This window comes from Magallana gigas, chromosome 8 (assembly GCF_963853765.1).
Source record: "Magallana gigas chromosome 8, xbMagGiga1.1, whole genome shotgun sequence".
Lineage (NCBI taxonomy): Eukaryota > Metazoa > Mollusca > Bivalvia > Ostreida > Ostreidae > Magallana > Magallana gigas.
In genome coordinates, this window is record NC_088860.1 from 37,126,895 (window position 1) to 37,149,687 (window position 22,793).

Consider the following 22,793-nt stretch of genomic DNA (forward strand, 5'->3'; position numbering starts at 1 on the left):
TGGTTTTTATATATTAGCATATCTTAGTTATGATTCATGACCATTTTATATTTTGTGTTTCAATTAATGTACATTATCCACTTATCATTTGGGAATTGCCATAAACCCTAGTAATATAACTGGTGCAAAAAGATAAAAATTTGAGCAATTGTCGTAACAACTTGTAATTGTTGTTTTCTTCGTTTCGCATTCTAACGATTTGATTTCATCCAGTCACATCTTCACAAAAGTGGAAGAGAAATCTAACGAGATCTGGAAGTTCCAGATGTACTTTTTAACCATGGAGTTTGACAACAAGACTGCCCTGGTTCCCCCACTGAGTATAATCCACCATATATATCTGTGTTTTAAGTGGTTAGCTAGGAAAACTTGCTGCACAAAGAGATCTGAAGGTAATTTTTGAAATGCTCCGAGGAAATGGTTCTTTGTTTTGTACCTAAATTCAGAATTGTGCGCTTAATTTACTGTTTCCAATGTGAGGAGATGATTAAAATGTGAAATGAATCTTAATTACAATGTTCCCTATCAGTACTATTGAATAAAGTACAGGAGAGTCAGAAAACCTGTTTCAAAAAGGGGGAAGACTTTAAGAAATGATTAATTAAAGTCTGCATAATTGCATGTTGTTCATTGAATTGCAATGACGGGTAATTGGCTATCTTGTTATGTTCTGTGTAGGAGTACAGTTTACCGAACGTCACCTTCAATATTTGCAAGTGTTTGAGACGGAGGAAATGGCCAACTATCTCCGACGTAAAAAATCAGAACAAAAAGATTCGACTGAATCTAAAGTTCAGAAGAGGTAAAATTCATATGCTAGTGACATTGTTAAGTAACATCATGACCGAGTGGTGAAAACTTTGGGTTATTTAATGAGTAATTTTTCAACCCATACATATTCTAATGAAAAATGTTTTCCGATTTAATTACTGAAAACTGTGTTGCAGTTATTTATGTGCTTTTAGTTACATCGATAAAAAATAGTTGTCATAAATGATTAAATATTCAAGTAGATGAACATAACGAGACAGATTTCCAATGTTTTAAAACCAACAGAGTTGAGGAACTCTTCAACTTGGTGGAAGAAGAGTTTGCGACAGATCAAGGTGATGCCCTCACACTTCTGACTACAATGTTTGCAAACTTGACCAGAGAGAACAAATTTAAGGGTGCCGGCTTGCAGCCTAATGGATTGCCCAAATCACACGATGACATTGAATCTGTCAAGAAGCAAGAAGAGAAGGATGCCAATGAGGAGGCAGAAAAGGTCTGAAATTGTTCATTTTCTAGATAATAACTATTTCTACAAGTTGATCATTTGTATCATAAACAATTGCACGTATAATGAAATACAATGTATTATGTAGGCAATTTAAAGCCTTAAAATATTTTTTTAAAGTCATGTGAATGCCAGTGTTCGGCTATAACTATTAATCAATGAAGAAAATCATAGTTCAATCACATTTTAATGCAATTTAAGAAAATTGTTAATTAACATTTAATATGAACAACATAACCATGATCATAACTGTTATAGGCATACATAAACCAGGTGTTAGGAGTGTATTTGATACAAATGATTAAAAGCTGGTCACTAATACATGGTTTTTAAATTTTCTCTCGTTTATTTCAAATATAGACTTTGGAGGATGAAGATCAAATTAAGGATGAAGGTTTGAAAAAAGGCAGTAAACATAAGAGAGAATTGAAAGAAGTAGAGAAAATTTATATAACAGACCAAGAAAATGATGATGAACTTAACCTTGAACCTGACATTGAGGCTCAAATCCATATTCCTGAGCCCACATCGTCAACGCAGCCCTTGCGACATTCCAGAAATCTGTCTCCATGGGCGCTCAGTCGCAAACCGCATAACAAAACTCCTTATACACACCGGCGTCTGACATGGCAAAATGACTCATCGGACGACTCGTCTGACAGTGAGGACAAAGAACAAGTAAAATATCCTGAGCAATATAAAACTTGGGGCATTCCAGAGGATACAAGTTCAGAATCATCACCGAGTGATTCCGATACAGACGTTCCCAGGATAACGAGGAAAAGGTTGTCACTGAGGCAGTTGGAGAGTAGTACAAAAGACCAGCTACGATCTAGAGCTAAACTTTATCAAAGATTTCGAAATCGTCAGCTATCGGATTCAGATTAGTTGTCCAAATCATATTAAAACATTGCAACAACGGATAAAAATTCATTTGAAAAATTAATCTTTTAAATCAAAGACTACACTGAAGAGTATGTAGAACGCTTGATTTTTATTTTGCTTCACTCAATGTTATCTAATTCAGAAGCCAAATCATAAAAGCTGAACAATTCATATCTTTGAAACTGATGAAAGGGGGAAAATCCAGAAAAGAATTTATCGACACGTTATCTTTCCTTATCATTCAGAAGTTTCTTGAATACCTTATACAATTTTTATCATATTTTTGAGAACTTTCCTGTTTTAGAAAAGCATAGTTCCTGCATACTTTTTTAATTTAAACTATATCATTGAAACTGACAAGATGGATGCGACGTTTCAAAAAAGGAATTATGGGGTTAATATCGTTCTAACAATGATGTAATTTTTAAAATCGTCAATTTCAAAGAAAGAAAATGTGCTGCATGATTACCCCTGAAATGCATATAACATTATTAGCCAGTTTAATAAAGAATGCATGTTTTATTTATGATTATTCAAATTGTCACATACATTTTCTGTATATATTACGGGTGTTGTGGGGGTTGAAGCTGGATGGGTCCCCAAATCGATACAACATCTTTTTAAAAAGACTCAATAATGTCTGCACTTAATTACATGGTAGGGGAAAATCACTAATCAAGTTCACAGTTTTTAAATTACTTTCAATAAAGAGCCTTGACGATAATTTTTTTTCATACTTTTATTCAATATGTCTGGCTGAAATAAAATGTGCTGAATTTACAATATGATATTAAATGGCAATGCTTAGTTGATATTTAAATTGATATGGAAAATTCTTATATCATTAATTCTTAATGTACATTCTTAATTTACATTGTTGATCTATTACACTTTACTCTAGGACTTTGTCTACATTCCTGTCTTTGAGATGTAAATAATGATCTATGTAAATCCGTTAATCCTGATTAGAAATGTGAATTTTCATGGATATTTTTTTATCCTCGTTTTGTTTTTGTCAAAGTTGTAATTATCTTACTTTAATTTATAATTTTTGTTTTCATTTTTCAATGTTCATTTACACCCAAGAGGTCACAAATACATATATGTATCATTTACCTTTAAATAGTTTTTATGTTTGTTACTAGTGATAATTTTAAAAAAAACTCATTATCATACTAATTATACACCTGTATAATCCAACAACCATAACATTTTTACATTGTACAAGGTTTTACAATATTCATTTGTTGATTCCGTCCAATAAACATATGTCTTTATAACTTTTTCATATTGGTCATTTTGAAGTCTGTCCAAAACCTCATATCTGTGCTTTATAATCATTTTTAATGATCTACGAATGTGAGCAAATTTTAAAAAAAATGGATTTTTGCATACATGATTAAAATGTTTTTAGGATTAACCTTTTGGATGTAAGTAGATGTATTAATAAATCTTTTGTTCGTGATTTTATGTTTATCTTATCATGTTATACATGTTTTTTATGTGATTTATTAAATCCTTCTGGAGAGATGATTTCAGCATTTAGACTTCTGGTACATCGGTTTATGCATTTAGATTTATTGATGTATCAAATGTAATGTATGCAATTAGATTTCTGATATGCATATATTAACGTTCAATGTATATTTCCTCTTGTGCTTACATTAGAAATGTGTGACGGTCAATTTGCAATAACACTCGTATAAAACTGATCACGTTGTATAATACAAGTAAACGTCATCACTCGTTTTGAATCGATAAATTAATGTTAGATTTTATGAAACGTTTATTTACCTAACGAAATTGATATGTATTTTTGAAAAAATAATTGTTTAGTCACATCTATCGCATCTCAAAAAAGAGATTTACCTTAAACCTTTCTGGCACTATAATATATTCAGGCACAGAAGCGCACTTAATGATACTTTTTATGGCTGTTCCATTTACTGTGGAATCACTAGATTTCGTGGTGGCTCAATTTTCGTGGAATTCGTGGTTACCTCTCATCCACGAATAAACATCCTCCATGAAATAATAAATTAGGATAAAGTCATATTTCCTCTGTAGGTTTAAGAGAATACACGAATTTACGTCCCCACGAACCTGTAAAATTTAAGCATTCCACGAAAATTGGCCCCCACAAAATTTAATGATTCCACAGTATTATCCATATCCATGACAAAGAGTGTGTATAATGGCTTTAAATGAAAAAATGACAATAACAAACTATCAACCATCTCAAAAATCCATAAAACGAAATACAAATTCAAAGCAGACAACATGGACCTCTAAAGACCTCTTAAGACCTCTAAAGAGACAGAGGTAGGATCAGGTGCCATGAAGGAGTTAGCATCCTCTGCTGACCGCCGTGTGCTCTTTGTCGTAATCGGGAAAAAACGGAAAACACCGTAGACAATTAGGTGATTAATTATGGTCTAACAATTAGTTTGAAAAACGTCAGTCAGCATGCGACCCAGTGGAAGATTGTATTTGCTGAAAAGGTCGTTGTATCGACCATAGAACGTACAAAAAGATTTTCAAACGAGACTGTTGATAGTCCTGTTTTGTCAACTTGTTTGTCAGTAGCTTGCCTCGCCTTAGAAAATGTTCATACGAAGAGCATGCCCTTGTGTATCGAATTAACTGAGAGACAAAAAACACCATATGCAGGTGATGAAGGTATATTGCTACATAAGTAAGGAGAGTTGACTTTATAGAAATTGAAGTTAACGCGTTTAATATAAAGTTTATAACAATTCTTAATTGAAAATGTGTCGTCAATATACCTGAATGTTGAGTTAAAGGCCACAGCGAGTGATTTATTTTTTTCACGTACAAGTTTTTGAATAAATTCGTAAGAATACAAAAATAGGTCTGCTAACAATTTGGCACAATTGGTACCCATGGGGATTCCAAAAGATTGTTGGAAGACTTGATTTCCAAAAAACTACATAGAAGTTGACATTAATGTCAACTTCAGAGTACTTCTGTGTGCAATCAGAATCGTTTTCAACAAAATAATGTTTCAGATTTGCAATGACAAGGTAAGTATTTTTACAACTTCCATTTTTATTGAAGAACAACTGTCGATGATATCAAAAAGCCTAGATTTTAATTTGCCATGGGGAATGGTTGTATAAAGCGTTGAAAAATCGTACGTTTTGATGTGCTATTGATTTTGGTAAGATTTTGTGACCTCAAAGTTTCTAATAATGCTTTATTTTTTTAGTTTTAAAGCGACGCTACTATATAAATAGTGCCTGTTTGGGAGGGTAACAGTTGAAATTGACACCCCGAGAAAACCATTGTCAATCGACGCGAAGCGGAGGTTGACAATGGTTTTCGAGGGGTGTCAATTTCAACTGTTATCATCCCAAACAGGCACTATTTATTTTGTTATACTGAATGTCTTTTTTTAAATTTTTAAGAAAATTTTACTGCTTTTATATAGGAATAACGTGAATTCTACAGCGAACCGTACGCGCATAATTTTCGCGCATGTAACATTTTTTATTGTTATACTTTCATGTTAAATACTGAAATCTGATTGGTTAAGACGCAGTTAATAATATTTACTATTACCCTCAGCGTTAGCAACGCACTTGGCAACGGGTAACATTAAAAAATGTTACATGCGCGAAAATTATGCGCGTACGGTTCGCTGTAGAATTCACGTTATTCCTATATAAAAGCAGTAAAATTTTCTTAAAAATTTTAAAAAAGACATTCAGTATAACAAAATAAATAGTGCCTGTTTGGGAGGATAACAGTTGAAATTGACACCCCTCGAAAACCATTGTCAACCTCCGCTTCGCGTCGGTTGACAATGGTTTTCTCGGGGTGTCAATTTCAACTGTTACCCTCCCAAACAGGCACTATTTATATATTGTTATACTTTCATGTTAAATACTGAAATCTGATTGGTTAAGACACAGTTAATAATATTTACTATTACCCTCAGCGTTAGCAACGCACTTGGCAACGGGTAACATTAAAAAATATTACATGCGCGAAAATTATGCGCGTACGGTTCGCTGTAGATTTCACGTTATTCCTATATAAAAGCAGTAAAATTTTCTTAAAATTTTTAAAAAAGACATTCAGTATAACAAAATAAATAGTGCCTGTTTAGGAGGATAACAGTTGAAATTGACACCCCTCGAAAACCATTGTCAACCTCCGCTTCGCGTCGGTTGACAATGGTTTTCTCGGGGTGTCAATTTCAACTGTTACCCTCCCAAACAGGCACTATTTATATAATGTTACCCGTTGCCAAGTGCGTTGCTAACGCTGAGGGTAATAGTAAATATTATTAACTGCGTCTTAACCAATCAGATTTCAGTATTTAACATGAAAGTATAACAAAAAAATATATAATTCAAATAAACATAAAAGCACCGGATGTTTAAATGATTATGCTGTTTTTGTATATGTACACGTCCTGCTTAATTTATTTTCATTAAACCATATAAAATGTGTGGAAATTAAATAAAAATCAGTATATTGCGCAGAAAACACGCCCACCTCTTCCATAAAAGGATCAACTACTTGAGTCTGACATCAGTTGAGATCAACTGAGTCTGACATCAGTCCGCACAGAACCCGATATGTAACCTCATGGTAGCTAAGTTTGCATAGTTTCAAACAACTGTGAATACGACATGATCCGCGAGTCAACCTCTAAACTGTATAAAATAAGCGATATACATATATACTGCTTATTATAACTATTTGAAATAAGTTTTTTCTACTTTATGATCAACTATAATATGTTGAATAATTGCGCTTGAAAGCAGCTTTTAATCAAAACTAATTTTTAAAATGCATAATTATACTCATACGCAGACTTGTTGGTTTAGTCGAAAAAGATCGTGGTCTGGTTTTGTCAGTGTGTTTGTGGACACAATTTTATCGTCTTGTAAAAAGTAGTACAGGAAATACTCAGCAAATGTACTTTTTTTTAAAGTTACTTTTCTTTCTTTTTTTACTTTTTTTGTACTGAGAAAAACATTTTATCTATAAAAATGTCATCTGGTGGTTTATTTACCTTGGATTAAGGAGAATGTGTACTGGGAAGATTGAGGCAACGTTGTCACCTACGAGAAAAGAAACCCACTATCTTTCATCAATCATATATTCAATTTTTATAATCATCAGTAGTAAGACTCGAATATCGTGTATAAATTTAGCAAAATAAATCTCATTTCCATTTTTAAAAAGAATACGTCCTTTGAAATTGCATGTTTTACTTATTACTCATTGGCGTACTAGTATTTTGGGTTGAGAATACTTAGTATTGTGAATGGTATATCCGGACCCTTATGTGAGTTTAAAGTGTACATTGTAGATTTAAGTATGTTCGAATCATAATTCCCAGGAGTAAGGTGGGGCCACACTGGGCATTTGCGTCTAGAAAATATCTTTTAAAATCTTATTCTCAAAAACTGAAACAACAAAATAAACTCGTTGTTTTACTTAAGAATATGCTTAGAAAAAAATTGAAAGTCTTTGGAAATCTTGCTTTATTTTTCTTTCATGTCTTTTTGTTCGTTTTGTTTGTTGACTTTGAATTATTTTTTACTAATCGTATAACATGTATAAGAAGTCATTTTAATATTTAATATCATTTTCTGATATATATCACCTATTCGATTAGGTGATATCAACTATTTAGCTTTTGAATTGGTGATATAAACTATTCGAATGAGTGATATCACCAATTAGAATATGTGATATCACCTTTTCAATTTCAATAGGTTATACCACTTCCTTTAATTGATGATTTTACCTTAATAAACTATATCTGAAAAATACTCCCATTATTGATGAGTTGTCTTCTATTAATATCTATCATCTAAACACCAGAACTGTATATTTGTAGTATAATTGTAGTATTTTCTTCAAATTTATTGTGTTTTTCTTCAATTTATTTTTTAAAATGTTAAAATCAATAACACACGGACACACGCTATTATTCAAATTTGTTTCATTTTATCTGTTACGCAAGTCGGAAGCGGAAAGCTAATGATGGCTGCAAGGTCAAATTTGATGTATGAATTACTAGAATTACATTGTACATAGCACTATAATTTACCGTGTCAAGAGGGTCGTTTTTTAGCATGACGCGCGTTACGATGATTTTTCTTCACTGCCTGGTGTGTTGCATGTACAGGACCGACAATATAACCTAAAATAAGCACTCAATACTTATAAGCATGTAATATTTTGTATCAGCAATAGAATATTATTTGGTACGCTTTCGTGGCAAAAAATATAGTCCCAGAAACTTTGCAGAGAAAACTCTTTTTTTGAGAACGAAAAGATGTTATTAACGGTTATTTTTAAGAGTACATATCAAAGTGATTATGTAAATTTCATTTTTTCGTACATTGTTTAATCTATTCAAAACGTGTGATGACATTCACTTTTGCTCGTACGCCGCATAAAAGATTTCAAATGCTAGCTTACGTGAAAATATACCGTCCGTCTGAATGTAAATATATTAAAATTCAGCGATCGCAATCCATGTGGTAATTTTTGTAACATTATTTGGCAATCAATATCGAACTACCGAAGCACAGCAGAGATGACGAAAATGTTCTTTGAATGTTTTATTGTAATTAAAATGTTATGCTTTGCCTCAGCGGTCGCTATATTTTTTTAAGTTAATGTTCAAACGGAAGGATCATTCATAAATTAAATAAATGTAATTATAAATGCAAATACATGTAAGTGATATCAAATATTTGAATAGTTGATATCACCAATCAGTTCAAAAGTGTAGGTAATATCACTAATTCGAATAATTGATATCACCTTTTTGATTAGATAGGTGATATTACCCATGTGAATAGATGATATCAATGATTCGAATAAGTGATATCAATAAATTACAATAAATACTTCAACGGCTTTTCATACGATGCAAACAAACTAGCTGCATTGGGGGCACAGACAGACCTCAGACTTCCAAGAAGTTGTACTTATCATGGTATATTTCACTTAATAAATAAAAAAAAAATTAAAATTAGCTGTTATTTTTTGTGGAACCTTCTGATCGACAATGATAAAAATTTACGACCTTTTACTTACTTCCTATACAGGCACGTAGCATCGATTTTGAAAGTGGGGGGGGGGGGGGGGGGAGGGGGGGCAGACTTATCCAAAAAATCTTAACAAGCAAAAAAATAAACAAAGGCTGTTTTCCAAAATCTTCAAAATCCTAATCCTAGCGATAAAGGTATGGAGCAAATCCGTGAAGATTAAAAAAAAAAAAGATCGCATTCAACCCGGCCGCTGACGATAAACTTCCTACCCGTATGAAACATTCTAGAGGGCATACTTTTTTAAAGACTTTAAAATCAGTTTATCTAATCATAGATTTTTATTTTTCTTTATTCGCGATTTGCTGTCCTGTCTCCTTTATGACAGACGTAACGAAAAAAAAGTGCATGAGTCAGCCAATAATCGACCATCAACCATCAACAGAATAAAAAACCCAGGACTCCAGGAGTCCATTAAAACCAATATGGGACCGTTTACCCAGAAAATGTCAATAGTAAAAAACAAACTCTAGCAGTACGTCCCAAAGGGAATGTGATATAATATTATCAGACGATCTGGAATCTCAATGTCACATGGTCGAGTGTTCTCTCTGAAGAACTCTGTCTATTGATTACAGTACCCATTTACATGGTCAGGCCACGGGGAATCTGCACATTTCTAAGAGGAAAAGATCCCTAGCAGTGCTTTGTGACATTTGTTTCCCATTTGTGTTTCCTGCTACATTATAACGAAAAATTGTACAGGTGTTTGCCCTTTGCATTGCCAACGGGAATGACGGACAAAAAAGGATAATAAATAAAAATGAAAATGTACAAGAAAGATATCTCTCTCTCTCTCTCTCTCTCTCTCTCTCTCTCTCTCTCTCAAAACTGCGTTTTTGGCAAGATATATATCATACTGCCACGCAGAAAAGTCAAATTTACAATCTTAAAAATGTTAACAGAAGAACAAAAATTACTGCCTCAATTTCCAATGAGAATATTATTAAGTTTCAAAATATCGTCACGCTGTACAATTTTATGTGCACTTTTATCTTGAACAAAAATGTACGATCTATACAACATAGAGTGTCTTGACACGCTTATTCATTTATTATTGATATTCAGTGCGAGTCAAGTGATAACAAGTTGATTCACATTAAAAATTTAAAACCAAAATAAGGATTCGGTATCAAATTCATTGCACTACATTTACACTGGGTTGGTCAGACTGGCGGTCGGTGCTCGTACAAAAAGCGACTCTAAGTATCAAATAGCAAGGCATAGATGAACTGCATCAAAAAATCAATGTACAACATAATAAGTCTGTAAAAATGCGGTCAAATATGAATTCTAGAGTGATATCCGCCCTAGAGTGTTGATTTAGGTCACGAATTTGTACAAGCAGAAAATTGTTGATGACTAACGTGAATTACCATTATGCCGTAATACTGCAAGTTGCATAATCAGTTGGGTTTTTTTTTTCAATGTTATAAAGTTGTGATCTCACTTGATAGTTAATTCATTGACTTTCATTGTCATCTTGAGTAAAAGCACCTGACACCATTCATGGAAATATTCTGCTAGCATGAACAGAATATTTAGATTATAATAGACTCGGAAATTCGATATAATGCTTAAAATCATTTTGTCCGAAGTTAACGTAAATTCTCCTGCTTTCATTTTGTAGTTGCAAAGAACACTGCATCTATTTTATTTATATAGATTCAAGTCTTGCAAAAATCAGACTTGAAATTTCCCTCTCTGTGTCTGTTTCGTTTCAAATTGAATGACTTCTAGCAAGCTAGTTTATTTCTTAACAGCTGTAACTGTTTATAACAATCAAATTGTATATCTCTCGTTTTTCAAGTTCTTTGAAAATTTTTTTTTTCCTCTTTACACAAACCCGGTAATTTGACATAGATCGTGTAAAACTGTTGGAGTCTAATTCATTAACGTTCTCTGCGTGCCATCTGGATTTTGTCTCTATCTTATAACCATGAATTGAGTATATATATAGTGGCAAGTTAGGGTTATTGGAAAATGGAGGGCATTTCACTTTTTTTCTATTTGACAACATGTAGAGTTATGGAAAATACTAATTGATGTTCAGCTAAGCCGTTCAGAGTGTTGTCGCGTGATTGACGTTAAAAAATAGTATAACGCTAAGATTGACAAGTAAAACTTCAAGAAGACTTCAAGGGACTGAATAAAGCAATTAAAATTAAAAGCAATCACTTATAAAGCAAAACCAAAAAACAATATTGGAACAATATAGCGTCTCAAATCGTTTGTCACTCTCTCAGGTTCGACGCCGTGCTTAAAATTCTCATTGACCAACTGTTCGCATTCAGTTTCTTCTTGTGTGTTTTACTTTCGCCTACTCTAAAGTATTTAGTTTTCTTGTGTTCGATTAAAGCTTTATTCATATTTTATTCTTCTTTTAACTTGACATTCATTCTTTACCATAATAATAAGAAAACGCGTGAATGCTTAAAACAAATCATATTTATTTTTAGCAAACAAATATGGCATTATGGTCACCAGTCACTTCATAAGAAACATTAATTTATAGTGAACAGCATGATCATCCAAGTCTGCTTTGATGTGAATATTTGATTTAGTATACCAATGTGATTTTGAAACCAAATGTAATCTAGAGGACCAAATGTAATCTAGGGTACCAAATCAACCACCTGCAACATGGCCAACATGTTGGTCCGATCAATTTCTTGTACGGAATGACTAGCAAATCAATGAAACCCCCGAAAGATCAGATTGTAAACAGCTAGAGACTGGGTTTCAAAAATTTGCCCTAGTTATAACACAACTATAGTATTCTTTCTGGATTTTTTTTACTGAAAAACATTGACTTAAAATGTGTAGATCTTTGAGATTACTGACATACACATTCACAAAGGATAGGGTGACAGTTGGATATCTCAGTCAGCACGGAATCCATCGGTATACTCTAAAACCTGGCCTGGCCTGGCCTCAAAGTTTGCCTGGCCTCACTTTTGGCCTCAAAATTGGCCTGGCCCCAAATTTTGGCCTGGCCCATAAATTGGCCTCTTCAAAAATTTTTGGCCTCAAATTTAAAATTTATTTTTTTTATTTTCTTACATTTAGTTTGAATTTTTATTGATTTCTTTTAGAAATTAAAAATTCAATGCTCTTTTTTTTAATGTTTAAGGAATAAATATATGAAAAAATATATATGACAAGTGACCAATTGTTCAAGTTTAATTAGTTTTATCCATGTCTAAACACACAAAAATTACCTATGACATGCATGTACAGCACTGATCTTACTATTGTTAAGGAATAGATTATGCCAATACCAAAGCGATTAACTTTAAAACTGAGAGCCCCCCCCCCCCCCATCTCCCATTTAAAAGATAAACATCATTTTAAGAGACTGACCTGATCGATATCCAACATATTTGTAAACTGGTACATGGCATTAAATTGTTATCACTGTCTAGTGCACTTTAAAATTTGCATGCAGTTTGTTTACATTACCTGTCAATACCAATCAAGTCCAATTTCTCTCCCCAGCAGAAATTCGATATTCATCTTTTCTGTCGCTAATTTGCTGCATAGGGGTCAGATTTATTGCCTATCCTGTCATTTAACATTTCACGCGGTCTAATTTAATTAATGGCATTTGTGAACAACTGCAGCATTGCATCTTCCGATAACTTGACTCAGTGATGGTCATTAATCATCACCTCCTGATTAGAATAGATTCATGCATGTGTTGCTTGTATATTTAGGAAACAATTTTTCTCCTTTTGGAATTGTCATTTTCAGAATTTGAACAAAACAAAACATTTTGTGACCTTTGATGTTGGTTAGAACAAGTATTGGCTTCAATTATTTTTTCTCAAACAAGTCGTTGGTAAAAGAAAAGTTACATAGCTATTGTCCGATCCTGAGAGCAATTTAATCTACATATATACAAAATAATGTCATGGTTATACAACGGCAGGCAAAATCACATTCTTAAGTTCTTAAGAATTTAAATCAGACTGAAAAAAATCTATTAGAAGGGATTACTCGACATACCTTTAGTCATAATTATGCATTGTTAGTACTATATTATCAATTGTAACTATTATTTTAAATAGACTATCACTATGAGACACTAAAGCCACAAAGTGGGATGTTTGATGTGCATTGAAAATAAATCAATAAAGACTCAATAAAATCATCAAATATGTGAAGAAAATATAAAAATTAATTTGAGGCCAAAAATTTTTGAAGAGCCCAAATTGGAGGCCAGGCCAATTTTTGAGACCAGGCCAAAATTTGGGGCCAGGCCAATTTTGAGGCCAAAAGTGAGGCCACTTTGAGGCCAGGCCAGGCCAATGGGACCAGGCCAGGTTTTAGTGTATGCCGAGTCCATCGTATAAATTGTCTCGTTATTATTATCTTCAACTGAGAGAGATACTCCATTTATACCATTTTCACCAATTTGTAACACATATTACACAAACAAAAATGCCGCGTCAAGATGGATTAAATTGTGCGCATAGTAAAGGGGTTAGAGTTTGTTTCATACAGGGTTTTGTGCTTCTCTTATTACTCGGAGGGATAATCTTTTGTAATTGGATTTGTCGGTTTTGTGAATTGATTTGATTGAGGTGCTGGTGTGTATGTATCACCTTTATAAATATTACCGTTATAACAGTCGAAAATGCTTTTAATTAATTTATAAATGCACATGTACCGACAATCAAGACAGACGACATAACAGCTGCATTGGTAGCATCGAGTCGACCTTTAATCCCAGATTTTATCATGGGTAAATTGTAAGAAAATCAAAGTTAGGGAAGTACTTATTGAAGATGGACTTTTCATTGAACATGAAAATTTTATCACAAGTGATAAAAAATGTTAATATTACTTCGTTTAATTTTATAATTGATCAAATATTAATATTACTTCATTTAATTTTTTAATTGATCATATATGTTTTAATCTTCGTTATTTTTTTAAAGGGGGTGTTAAATTGTAAAACTATTGAAATTGCTGCGCAACCGGACAAATCACAGGCTCCCGAATGAAATGCACACTCGCCGCGCTCGGACCCGAAGCGGGGGCCCACTCGCAGCAAAAGTCCACACACCAGTCATACATGTATACATACACGCTTAGAGTTGCATAACTCCGTGGGGGTGTTCATGTTTTGTTTTGTTTGGATGGTTTTTTTGTTTGTTTTTTGTTTGTTTTGTTTTGTGGGTTGTTTTTTTTGTGGGGGGGGGGGGTAAATTTTTTGTAATTTTTTCTCCTATGATTGGAACAATGAACACGGAGAATTTCTTGGGTGTATATTTTTAAGCCGATATACGTTCAAGTAAATTGACTCACGAAAATGTCTACAAATAATTCAAGATGCTCATGAATTCAACTCGGTACGTTAAGGATGTTTTATGTGATAATAAAAAGCAATTTCTTATCCAGGAATCATTTATTTAATTAGCAAGTTGGGTATGTATATAATGAATTGAAACATGAAAACGCCGGTAATTTAAAATGATTCTAGATTTTCGAAGAGATAAGCAAGCTATAAGTTGAAGATGATAAGGCGCAAAGGTCTTGAGTGCTGAGCGAATTACTGGGACAATCTCGTTTATCAATGACATCACATGAAGCCGAGACATGCAAATGTGGTTGAAGTTGTGTTATTTCGACGAACTCAAATATCAAATTTCTAAGCAACTGCTTAATCGAAACTTTCTATCTTTGTGAAAGTCTTCAGTTATACAAGAAAACATATTCTATGGATGTTTTAACATGTGCCACGACCTGACTTTAGCGTAAAATTAAAACGAACACATGCAGAAATAAGGCTGAAGTATTGTATTTCGATGAATGGCCTAATCAAAAACAGAAGTTGTGAATATTTCCTCTCTTTCTTACGATAAGAAAGTTTACATTGGAAATTGAGATTTTCATTAAATTTACAATGTGACACATGATATAGACACTTTCTTTCGAGTTATTGAAATCATTGCTGTATATTGAAATTCGCTTTGGAACGAAGGAGAGTACCTAATGCTTATTTAAAATCAATCAATCAATCAACCAACCAATCAATCAACCAATCAATCAATACAGTTACGTCTTTATTTCTGTCTCTATCACAATATATATTATAACATTTTATAAAATGAATTCTAAAAAAAAGTTTGTGCATTAAATCAGGTGGCAGCTCTTTTTAACAATTATAACTGCTTTTTAGTTTGCACAGATCGACTGTCCAGAGGTTAGCACTTGTAGTACTTAAATGTAGATTGAAACTACAACATCTAAAAATAGAATCATTCAACAAGTATCGATACTGCATTCATAGGACCGAATTGTTTGTACTAATTTGTTTGTTCTAATTTGTTTGTACTAATTTGTAAATTCAATTACTAGGGTGCATGGGAATTATACAAGCCGTTGTAGAATTAGTTGGGCTTAGCTGCTATAAACATGAAGCGAACTCTTTAGAACAATTTTAATAAGAGCTTGGACTTTGGTTAGTTGTGTCAAACATCAATGTGACGTAGGCTAGCTGTCTATTGCTTTGTAGGCCACTCAGTCGTGGCTCTTTGAAATCAACAAGATTTGTCTGGCTTTTGAGCTAATGCTACCCAATCGATGTAAATTTCGCTTGAAACCAGCGTCATTTTAACTTGTTTGACGCAAGAAATAGATAGTTACATCCTACTGAAAGTCCAAGGCCTTGTTAAAATGGTTCTAATACTCACTTGGAGCATGCCCTGTGAAGACAAAGGAAACTGAAATGATGGGGAAAACCCACTATTACATTATACATATTGCACTCAAAAGACACTTTCACAAATGCTCCTCACGTGCAGATTTACGTTACGATGAATTAATGTTCGCAGGTCTGAGAGAAAAAAGATTGCGTAATTTATAAAAAAAAAAAAAAAAAAAAAAAAAAAAAAAGGGGGGGGGGGGGGGAATAGTGCAAGCAACTGTCATGTTTAGCACTGGCGTCGGAAGCAAATTGAAAGGGGGGGGCTAGACTAATCCTAAGAAATGTTGAAAAAAAAACTTATTCCCAAAATCACGGAAATCCTAATCTGTGTGTGTGTGTGTGGGGGGGGGGGGGGGAGATAGCTATACTTCCAAAAAAACAATCTTCCCTACCAATAATTTTTTCCCCCAAATCATGAAATTCCTAATTCGTAGGGGGGGGGGGGCTACTGTGCCTCTGAATCCAACTTCTCAAGGTAAAAGGTACAATAATCTTTCCTTCGAGAAAAAGTGGGGGGGGGGGGGCTGAACCCTTGGTTTTACATTACATTGTACATATGTTGTTTTCTTTATTAAATAAATGTTATTTAGGCGTTAATCTTTATGTGCAAATAAATTCATTATTTATGTTTTGATATTTATTTCACCATTTATCACCATGTGACCAATTATAACTGCCTCAAATAACTTTAACTTAAAATCCATTTCCATTCCGTTTACTTTCGGTTCTTTGATTTAATCATTGTGGATGGCGTGCTGACGTGCTGGCTTAGCCTAGTTGTATTTAACCGCGTGTTGTGTGCCGATGCTTTTCAGTAGCTGAGAGTGATCCCGGAACATAGATTCTGATATTAAGCACTAAGGTTAGTTGCATGCAGATCTTGTGATTTTTTATTTATTTTCTTGTTTGTTTTTTTGTTTTTGTTTTTTGGGGGGTGCATATTTAATGATAACGATCTACATTAATTTAATTGCGCAGTTTGCGGTTTGTGGTAAATGCCACATACCTTATATTCTAAATTCCGGTTTAGTATTTAAAAAGAGCGTATCGTAAGACCAAAAAAAAGGGTCACGTCCCATTTAAATATAGCGTAATAAAAAATGCAAAGACTTGCAATGAAGATTAATTGTGGTGTCTTAATTTACAAACTGCATTCGTAGGGGGTTCGAGTGTGGATTAAATATGAGGCATGCGATGCTGAATAGACATAAACGCTCTCTCTCTCTCTCTCTCTCTCTCTCTCTCTCTCTCTCTCTCTCTCTCCCTCTCTCTCTCTCATTTGATCAGGTCATTTAAAGACATATCTATAACTAGATAATGCGCGTACGATGGAATGCTGAATTGACATAAACGTAATTTTTCATGTTTTCACAATTCTCTAATTCTCTCTCTCTCTCTCTCTCTCTCTCTCTCTCTCTCTCTCTCTCTCTCTCTCTCTCTCTCCGTGAAAGAAAGATTATATGAACAAACAACAAACCTTTGTGTCACCCGATGTCAATAGGAAATGAAAACAAATTACTACATACGTGCATTATAATGATAAAGAATATAGTTATGAACGTCATATCTTGGCTGTATAAAGGCTTAACTTGTACGGCCGTACAGTGGCCTAGCTAATATTTCCATTAGGAGCCCCGTCTGTATTGATTAACAGAAGGAAGTCAGTCATTATTCTCCATCAAATGGAGGTGCACACACGTTATTATCTTTAATCATATTATAACAAAGGTCAAGAAGTCGGCAACTGCAATTCACAAAATCTGCTTCAGTTAATAGGTTGTTCGGAAAACCTGTTTAAAACAAATACACTGTACTTTTTTTCTCGCTCAGCCTGCTAATTTCTTTTATTAAAAACTTCAAATATCCTAGGCTAGTTTTCATTCATGTTACATTTTCAAGTCACATGTACACATTTTGTGTAGCAAGTGCTTGTGTTTTATAAAAGACTACTGTTGTTGTTTCACCATGTGTGCAATATTATTATCACAGTCATAACATCCGCTGTTCTCCATAGCCAAACTTAATTTAAAATCTTACAACATTTAACTGGTGCTAATGAGGGTTTCCATAGTGCCAACACCTTGCACTAGAGCGTATCGTACGCTCCAATTGTTCTCGGGAATTTTTGAGAATGATGTACATGTAGGTCCATGCGCGGATCTAAAAAGGAGAAAGGGAGAGGGGTCAGGATCGATGCCCTGTTGGGAAAATTAATTAAAACTAATTATGTTCTCATAAAAAGGTTAACGATAAAAACAGAATGCAGCAAAGGACCTCACCCACACATCCCCCGGAAAACAAAATTAACCCTCGGACCTTTCCTAGCTGGGAAAGAATTCTACATCCGCGCGTGGACTTTGAGTATTGAAAGCAAGCGCGGATCCAGAATTTTTTCCAGGGGGGCGGGTCCGATGGATAATTTTGTTTTTCCAGTGGGTCCGAGGCCTATTTTGAGAATTTTACTATGTGAATTTAATAAATTTGAAATTTTCCAAAGCCCCCCCCCCCAAGATCCGCGCACGAATGCGTACATATCCGGGGTTTTTTTCTTTACCTAGGAATCTAAGGCTATAGATGGTAATTTTTTTCATCGTCGGTAACCCACGTGTGACTCAATCATTTTGGACTCAAAACCGTGATTTGCGACGATGAGTGTTTTTTTTCACTTGCGGTCGTTTTACATACAATACTAATGTAAATTTTAAGTGACAACTATTGACGAAGTACCTACTAAAGCCAATGCTTGCATTCATGTTCAAGTCAGCGTTTAACTAGTGAGTGAAAATAAAACTATACCACTTCAAAAAGTTATTTAAAAGCGTCACGACGAATACCACATGACACATAGTTTATTTCGACACATGCACACACTCCTCTATTCATTATTCGGTAAAGTACACCTTTTAATGTCAATTTCTTTACATCCCGTTCCCTTCACACCGCCTACATCCTTGTGTGGAAGGCCATGGGTTTGATTCCTGTCTGCGACAATATTGGTTCATGAAAATAAACGGCATAATGAATAAAATGTTATGTAACACATCTAATGGAAAAAACTGACTCTCTGCTATCTTGCAAACTACAGTATTTTTTACAATTTATCTGGCTATTATCATGTTATTTCATGTGCAACGTATATTTCATACAGCGTTGTACCATGTTTTGGCATATAAAAAATGAAAGTAAAAATAATTCCCAAACTCTCCCAAACTCTCTCAACTGAATACAAAAATGTGGCCTTTGATATAAGTGAGTGGAAACGTATGTTCCGAAGAAGTGCATACTAAGGAATGCTTGAGCGTTAACTAAAGAGGCAAGCTAAGAACTGGTCGTAATTCCTTATTACGTAGATGTTTTATTTAATTATTTTCTCCTTAACGCTTGTTTGAATCATTTAATATCTGAAGTAAACTTCAAGAACTGCTTCACTAACTATAGTTTCAGAAACATTTCATTCTGCAGACATATACATTCTGGAATCGAGCTTAATATAAAGTTTCTCATGTGTTGGTAACTTGGTTTGCCGTGAGTGTGGGGGAAGGGGGTGGGGGGGGGGGTGGAATGCCCTTCATAATCCTTCAATCCGTGACATGGAGGAGAAAAACCCAGTCGTATCCACCTTCTCCATATTTTTTATTGTCATTTCGGTTTTTTTTTCTGTTTTGTCATTTATTTCTTATTTGTTTTTACCTGGCTTACTTTTAAATTCCGGTATGACCAGTAACACTTTTTAAACTTTAACTCAAGAAATTACATTGTAACTTTAGCCTTTAAAGGTGCATGGTCACGATTTTGGTCAAATTCTGTTTTTCTGTTTTTATTCATTGCAATGCTTTAGGAATGCATTTCTAATGATTAAATAAAATTTGAGAGTCAGTCGTAGAGCTATAAGCAAGATACAGGACTCACAATTCTTTGTCATGTAAACAAGCCTCGCGCCCTGTTTTTGTTTACGTAGGATCAATATACCTCTAAAATATCTTTTTCATGCTGTTTGTATATATCCTCTTATTCGTTTTTAGCATAAATAAACAGCTTCTGACATTTAACACATTCATTTTAGTTCTATAATTAGAATTTCCACTTCAACATTCAAAATATAAACAAAGACTTTGTTTATATAGCAAAGAATTGTAAACTCTATAACTCGCTTATAATTTAACAAATGACACTAAAATTTTGGTTGCGTATTAAAAATGCCTTACAAAAGCATTGTAAACATTAAAATCGGAAGAAGAATTTTTGATCAAAATCGTGACCATGCCCCTTTAATTATGCCGTATGGCAATTCGTAAACTAGAAGAACGGACATTCATATCTCATTTTATTGCATTTTATTGAAAGTATTGCCTTCATCTTCCAGTAAAGGACTTTTTATGTTTAGTTTAGTAATAAAATGAACTTTGATATTCCCCTTTAGTTCTCCTCCGTAAACCCATGCGCACATGGTTTAAACAAACCTTAAATTTACCACATCATGATGCTTCATATTATGTAATGTAATGTAATTGTATGTAATACAATTCTGATAATACAGGGTACCTGTAAAGTGCGAAACAAAACGAAACCGAACCAATCGAAACGAAGCCAAAAATAAAAACGAAACGAAACCAAAAATCGAAACGAAACAAATCCTAAGTAACAAAAAGTTTCTGTCTGGCAGTTTCTATATTAATATGAATACATCAGTGAAAAACATTATAATATAATTTTTATAAGTACCGCTTAAGTATTTACACCGGCAATCTTAAAAATTCAGGTTGTTATTTATTGTTTAAAATTTTACTTCAATGAATTAGTAGTCACTTTTATGTAGTCGTAATTGAATTACTAGTAATTATTAAAGTTCTCTGCAGTTCATATAGGCGCTCCCCAGCTAATTTTGTAAATGACGATTTATATCTATTTATATTGGCTGTGTCTACCCTCTATACATGTACTATAGTTGGTTTTATAGTATAGAGGATAGACATATATAAATAGATATCGTTCGTCATTTATAAATTAGCTGGGGAGCCCATATGCTTCAGTTTTGTTTAAAATATTTTCTGTTTCGTCTGTTTCCTTTCGTTTCGATTTTTTGGGGGTTCGTTTCGTTTGGATTGGTTTCGTTTCAATTTTTTTTTCGCACCAATTTACAGGTAGCCAATATTATAACAAGATACATATTTTTCAATTGTTTCTTAAAAGTTTTTATCACCCACTATACTAGTATCTAAACTTTCTCCTTGGGAAAAGAAGAGGGTGTCTTTTGTAATTAAGCTTGTTTAGTTTTTTTTAACAAAAAATACTTTCTGTCAAGGTTTGATTAAACTGGATTAAAAATCCTGTAGGTGACCACGAATAGTCAATTACGACATTGACACCGGCAGACGACACAGCTAAGCTCACCCGAGTCATTGGCTCAAATGAGCTAAAATGATTTTGATTAAAATAACTCCAAAGGGACATAAAGATTAAATTGAAAACAAATCAAATTACCCGTCCCTCATTCACTGTGAAATGGTATCAAGCGAAGTAGACAGATAATTTTTGTTGCTATTTCGAGATGAAAGTAATAATTTGTTAAATGTTATATATTAACAACAAAAACGTGTCTGGTTCATTTCCCTTGTAGAATGGATTACCTAAAGACAAAATGGGCAATTTGGTTCAAATCTCTGGATGCTGATAAGGATAACAAAATAACACCTGAAGACATGCAGATTTCTGCCAAAAAGTTCGAGGAAATTCGGAAACTAATAGGAGATAAGGGGTCCGTAGACGGAGCGGAGTTCGACAACACAAAATGGTGGAACGACTACATCTTCCGTAAGGGTCCCGGGGTGTCGATGACGAAAGACGAATTCGTGGAATCCCTCGCAGAGGCCTACCAAAAAGACAAAGCGGCTTTCCGCCAAGAAATGGAGCGATGTTTCGGCGACATCGCCAAATTCGTCACGGAGAATATGGACCGTCCTATACAGGAGCAGGAATTCGCCTTTGGGTTCAAGGTGTTCGGTCAGGAGGATGCCGGACAGGTAGCGAAGGCCTTCCAGCTGTTCACGGCCGCTTACGGGCAGCCCACGGTACAGCAGATAGTGGACGCTTGGGTCCAGTTCATTACAGACGATGATCAAAGCAAACAGGATATGATTAAGGAGGCTTTTGGAAACTGAAACCAATCACGTGACAGTGTTCTAAGAAAAAAAAATACTTATATATTTGTGGATGTACCATTACCTGTTGTCTTTTATAATGTTATTTTTTTCCATTTAATTCATATTTTTTCATTTAACAAAAAATTTACCTCTGTGTAATTAAATTTATTTTAAAAAACATATGGCAGATATCATTAAATTACATCGTTTAATAGTGAATACAGCTGATTTCTTAGAGGCCTAAAATTAATGAAAATTTTTTACAATTGTATTGGTAAATCCTAAGACTTTTGTTCAATACTAGACACACTTGTTGCAGCTGTCTTTCTCACCATGCAGTTTTGAGGAGACCCTTGAATTATTTAAGATGATGATATGGTTTGGACATGTTTCATTGGAAGACGGATTAATTCAGATTTGTGGAATCCTCCTACAGGCCTGCAGTAAACATTTGAATATGCTTCAAAAAATTCCATATCATGCAAACAGCAACACTTTCTGGGAACTACTTGGGAAAGATATCCTCCTTTGCAAGTAAATTGCCTATTTGGGATGATACAGTACATCTTTGATGCTTTGATTTATTTCAGCAACGCTTTAAAATATCACACTTGAGTCTGAACACAATTCTTCTTGATGTTGTAAAGATGAAACACAGTGATTAAGAAGAA

At 33.9% G+C, this 22,793-nt stretch overlaps 2 protein-coding genes across 2 annotated transcripts in view; both read left to right on the plus strand.

Annotated features, from left to right (window-relative positions):
• Nucleotides 1-3,918, plus strand: part of LOC105332694 (transient receptor potential cation channel subfamily M member-like 2) — a 30,926-nt gene extending 27,008 nt beyond the window's left edge. Inside the window, exons 22-25 of the mRNA XM_034473623.2 lie at nucleotides 214-392; nucleotides 679-802; nucleotides 1,057-1,267; nucleotides 1,640-3,918. Coding sequence (XP_034329514.2) covers nucleotides 214-392; nucleotides 679-802; nucleotides 1,057-1,267; nucleotides 1,640-2,167 — 1,042 coding nt within the window. The 3' untranslated portion in view covers nucleotides 2,168-3,918. The remainder of the gene's footprint in view (nucleotides 1-213; nucleotides 393-678; nucleotides 803-1,056; nucleotides 1,268-1,639) is intronic.
• A 12,769-nt stretch (nucleotides 3,919-16,687) lies between these two features.
• On the plus strand, nucleotides 16,688-22,304 carry LOC105332695 (sarcoplasmic calcium-binding protein). Its single transcript, XM_011435382.4, has 2 exons — nucleotides 16,688-16,844; nucleotides 21,600-22,304. The coding sequence occupies exon 2, from the start codon at nucleotides 21,601-21,603 to the stop codon at nucleotides 22,138-22,140; it is 540 nt and encodes a 179-aa protein (XP_011433684.1). The 5' UTR covers nucleotides 16,688-16,844; nucleotide 21,600; the 3' UTR covers nucleotides 22,141-22,304.
• Nucleotides 22,305-22,793: the final 489 nt, after the last annotated feature.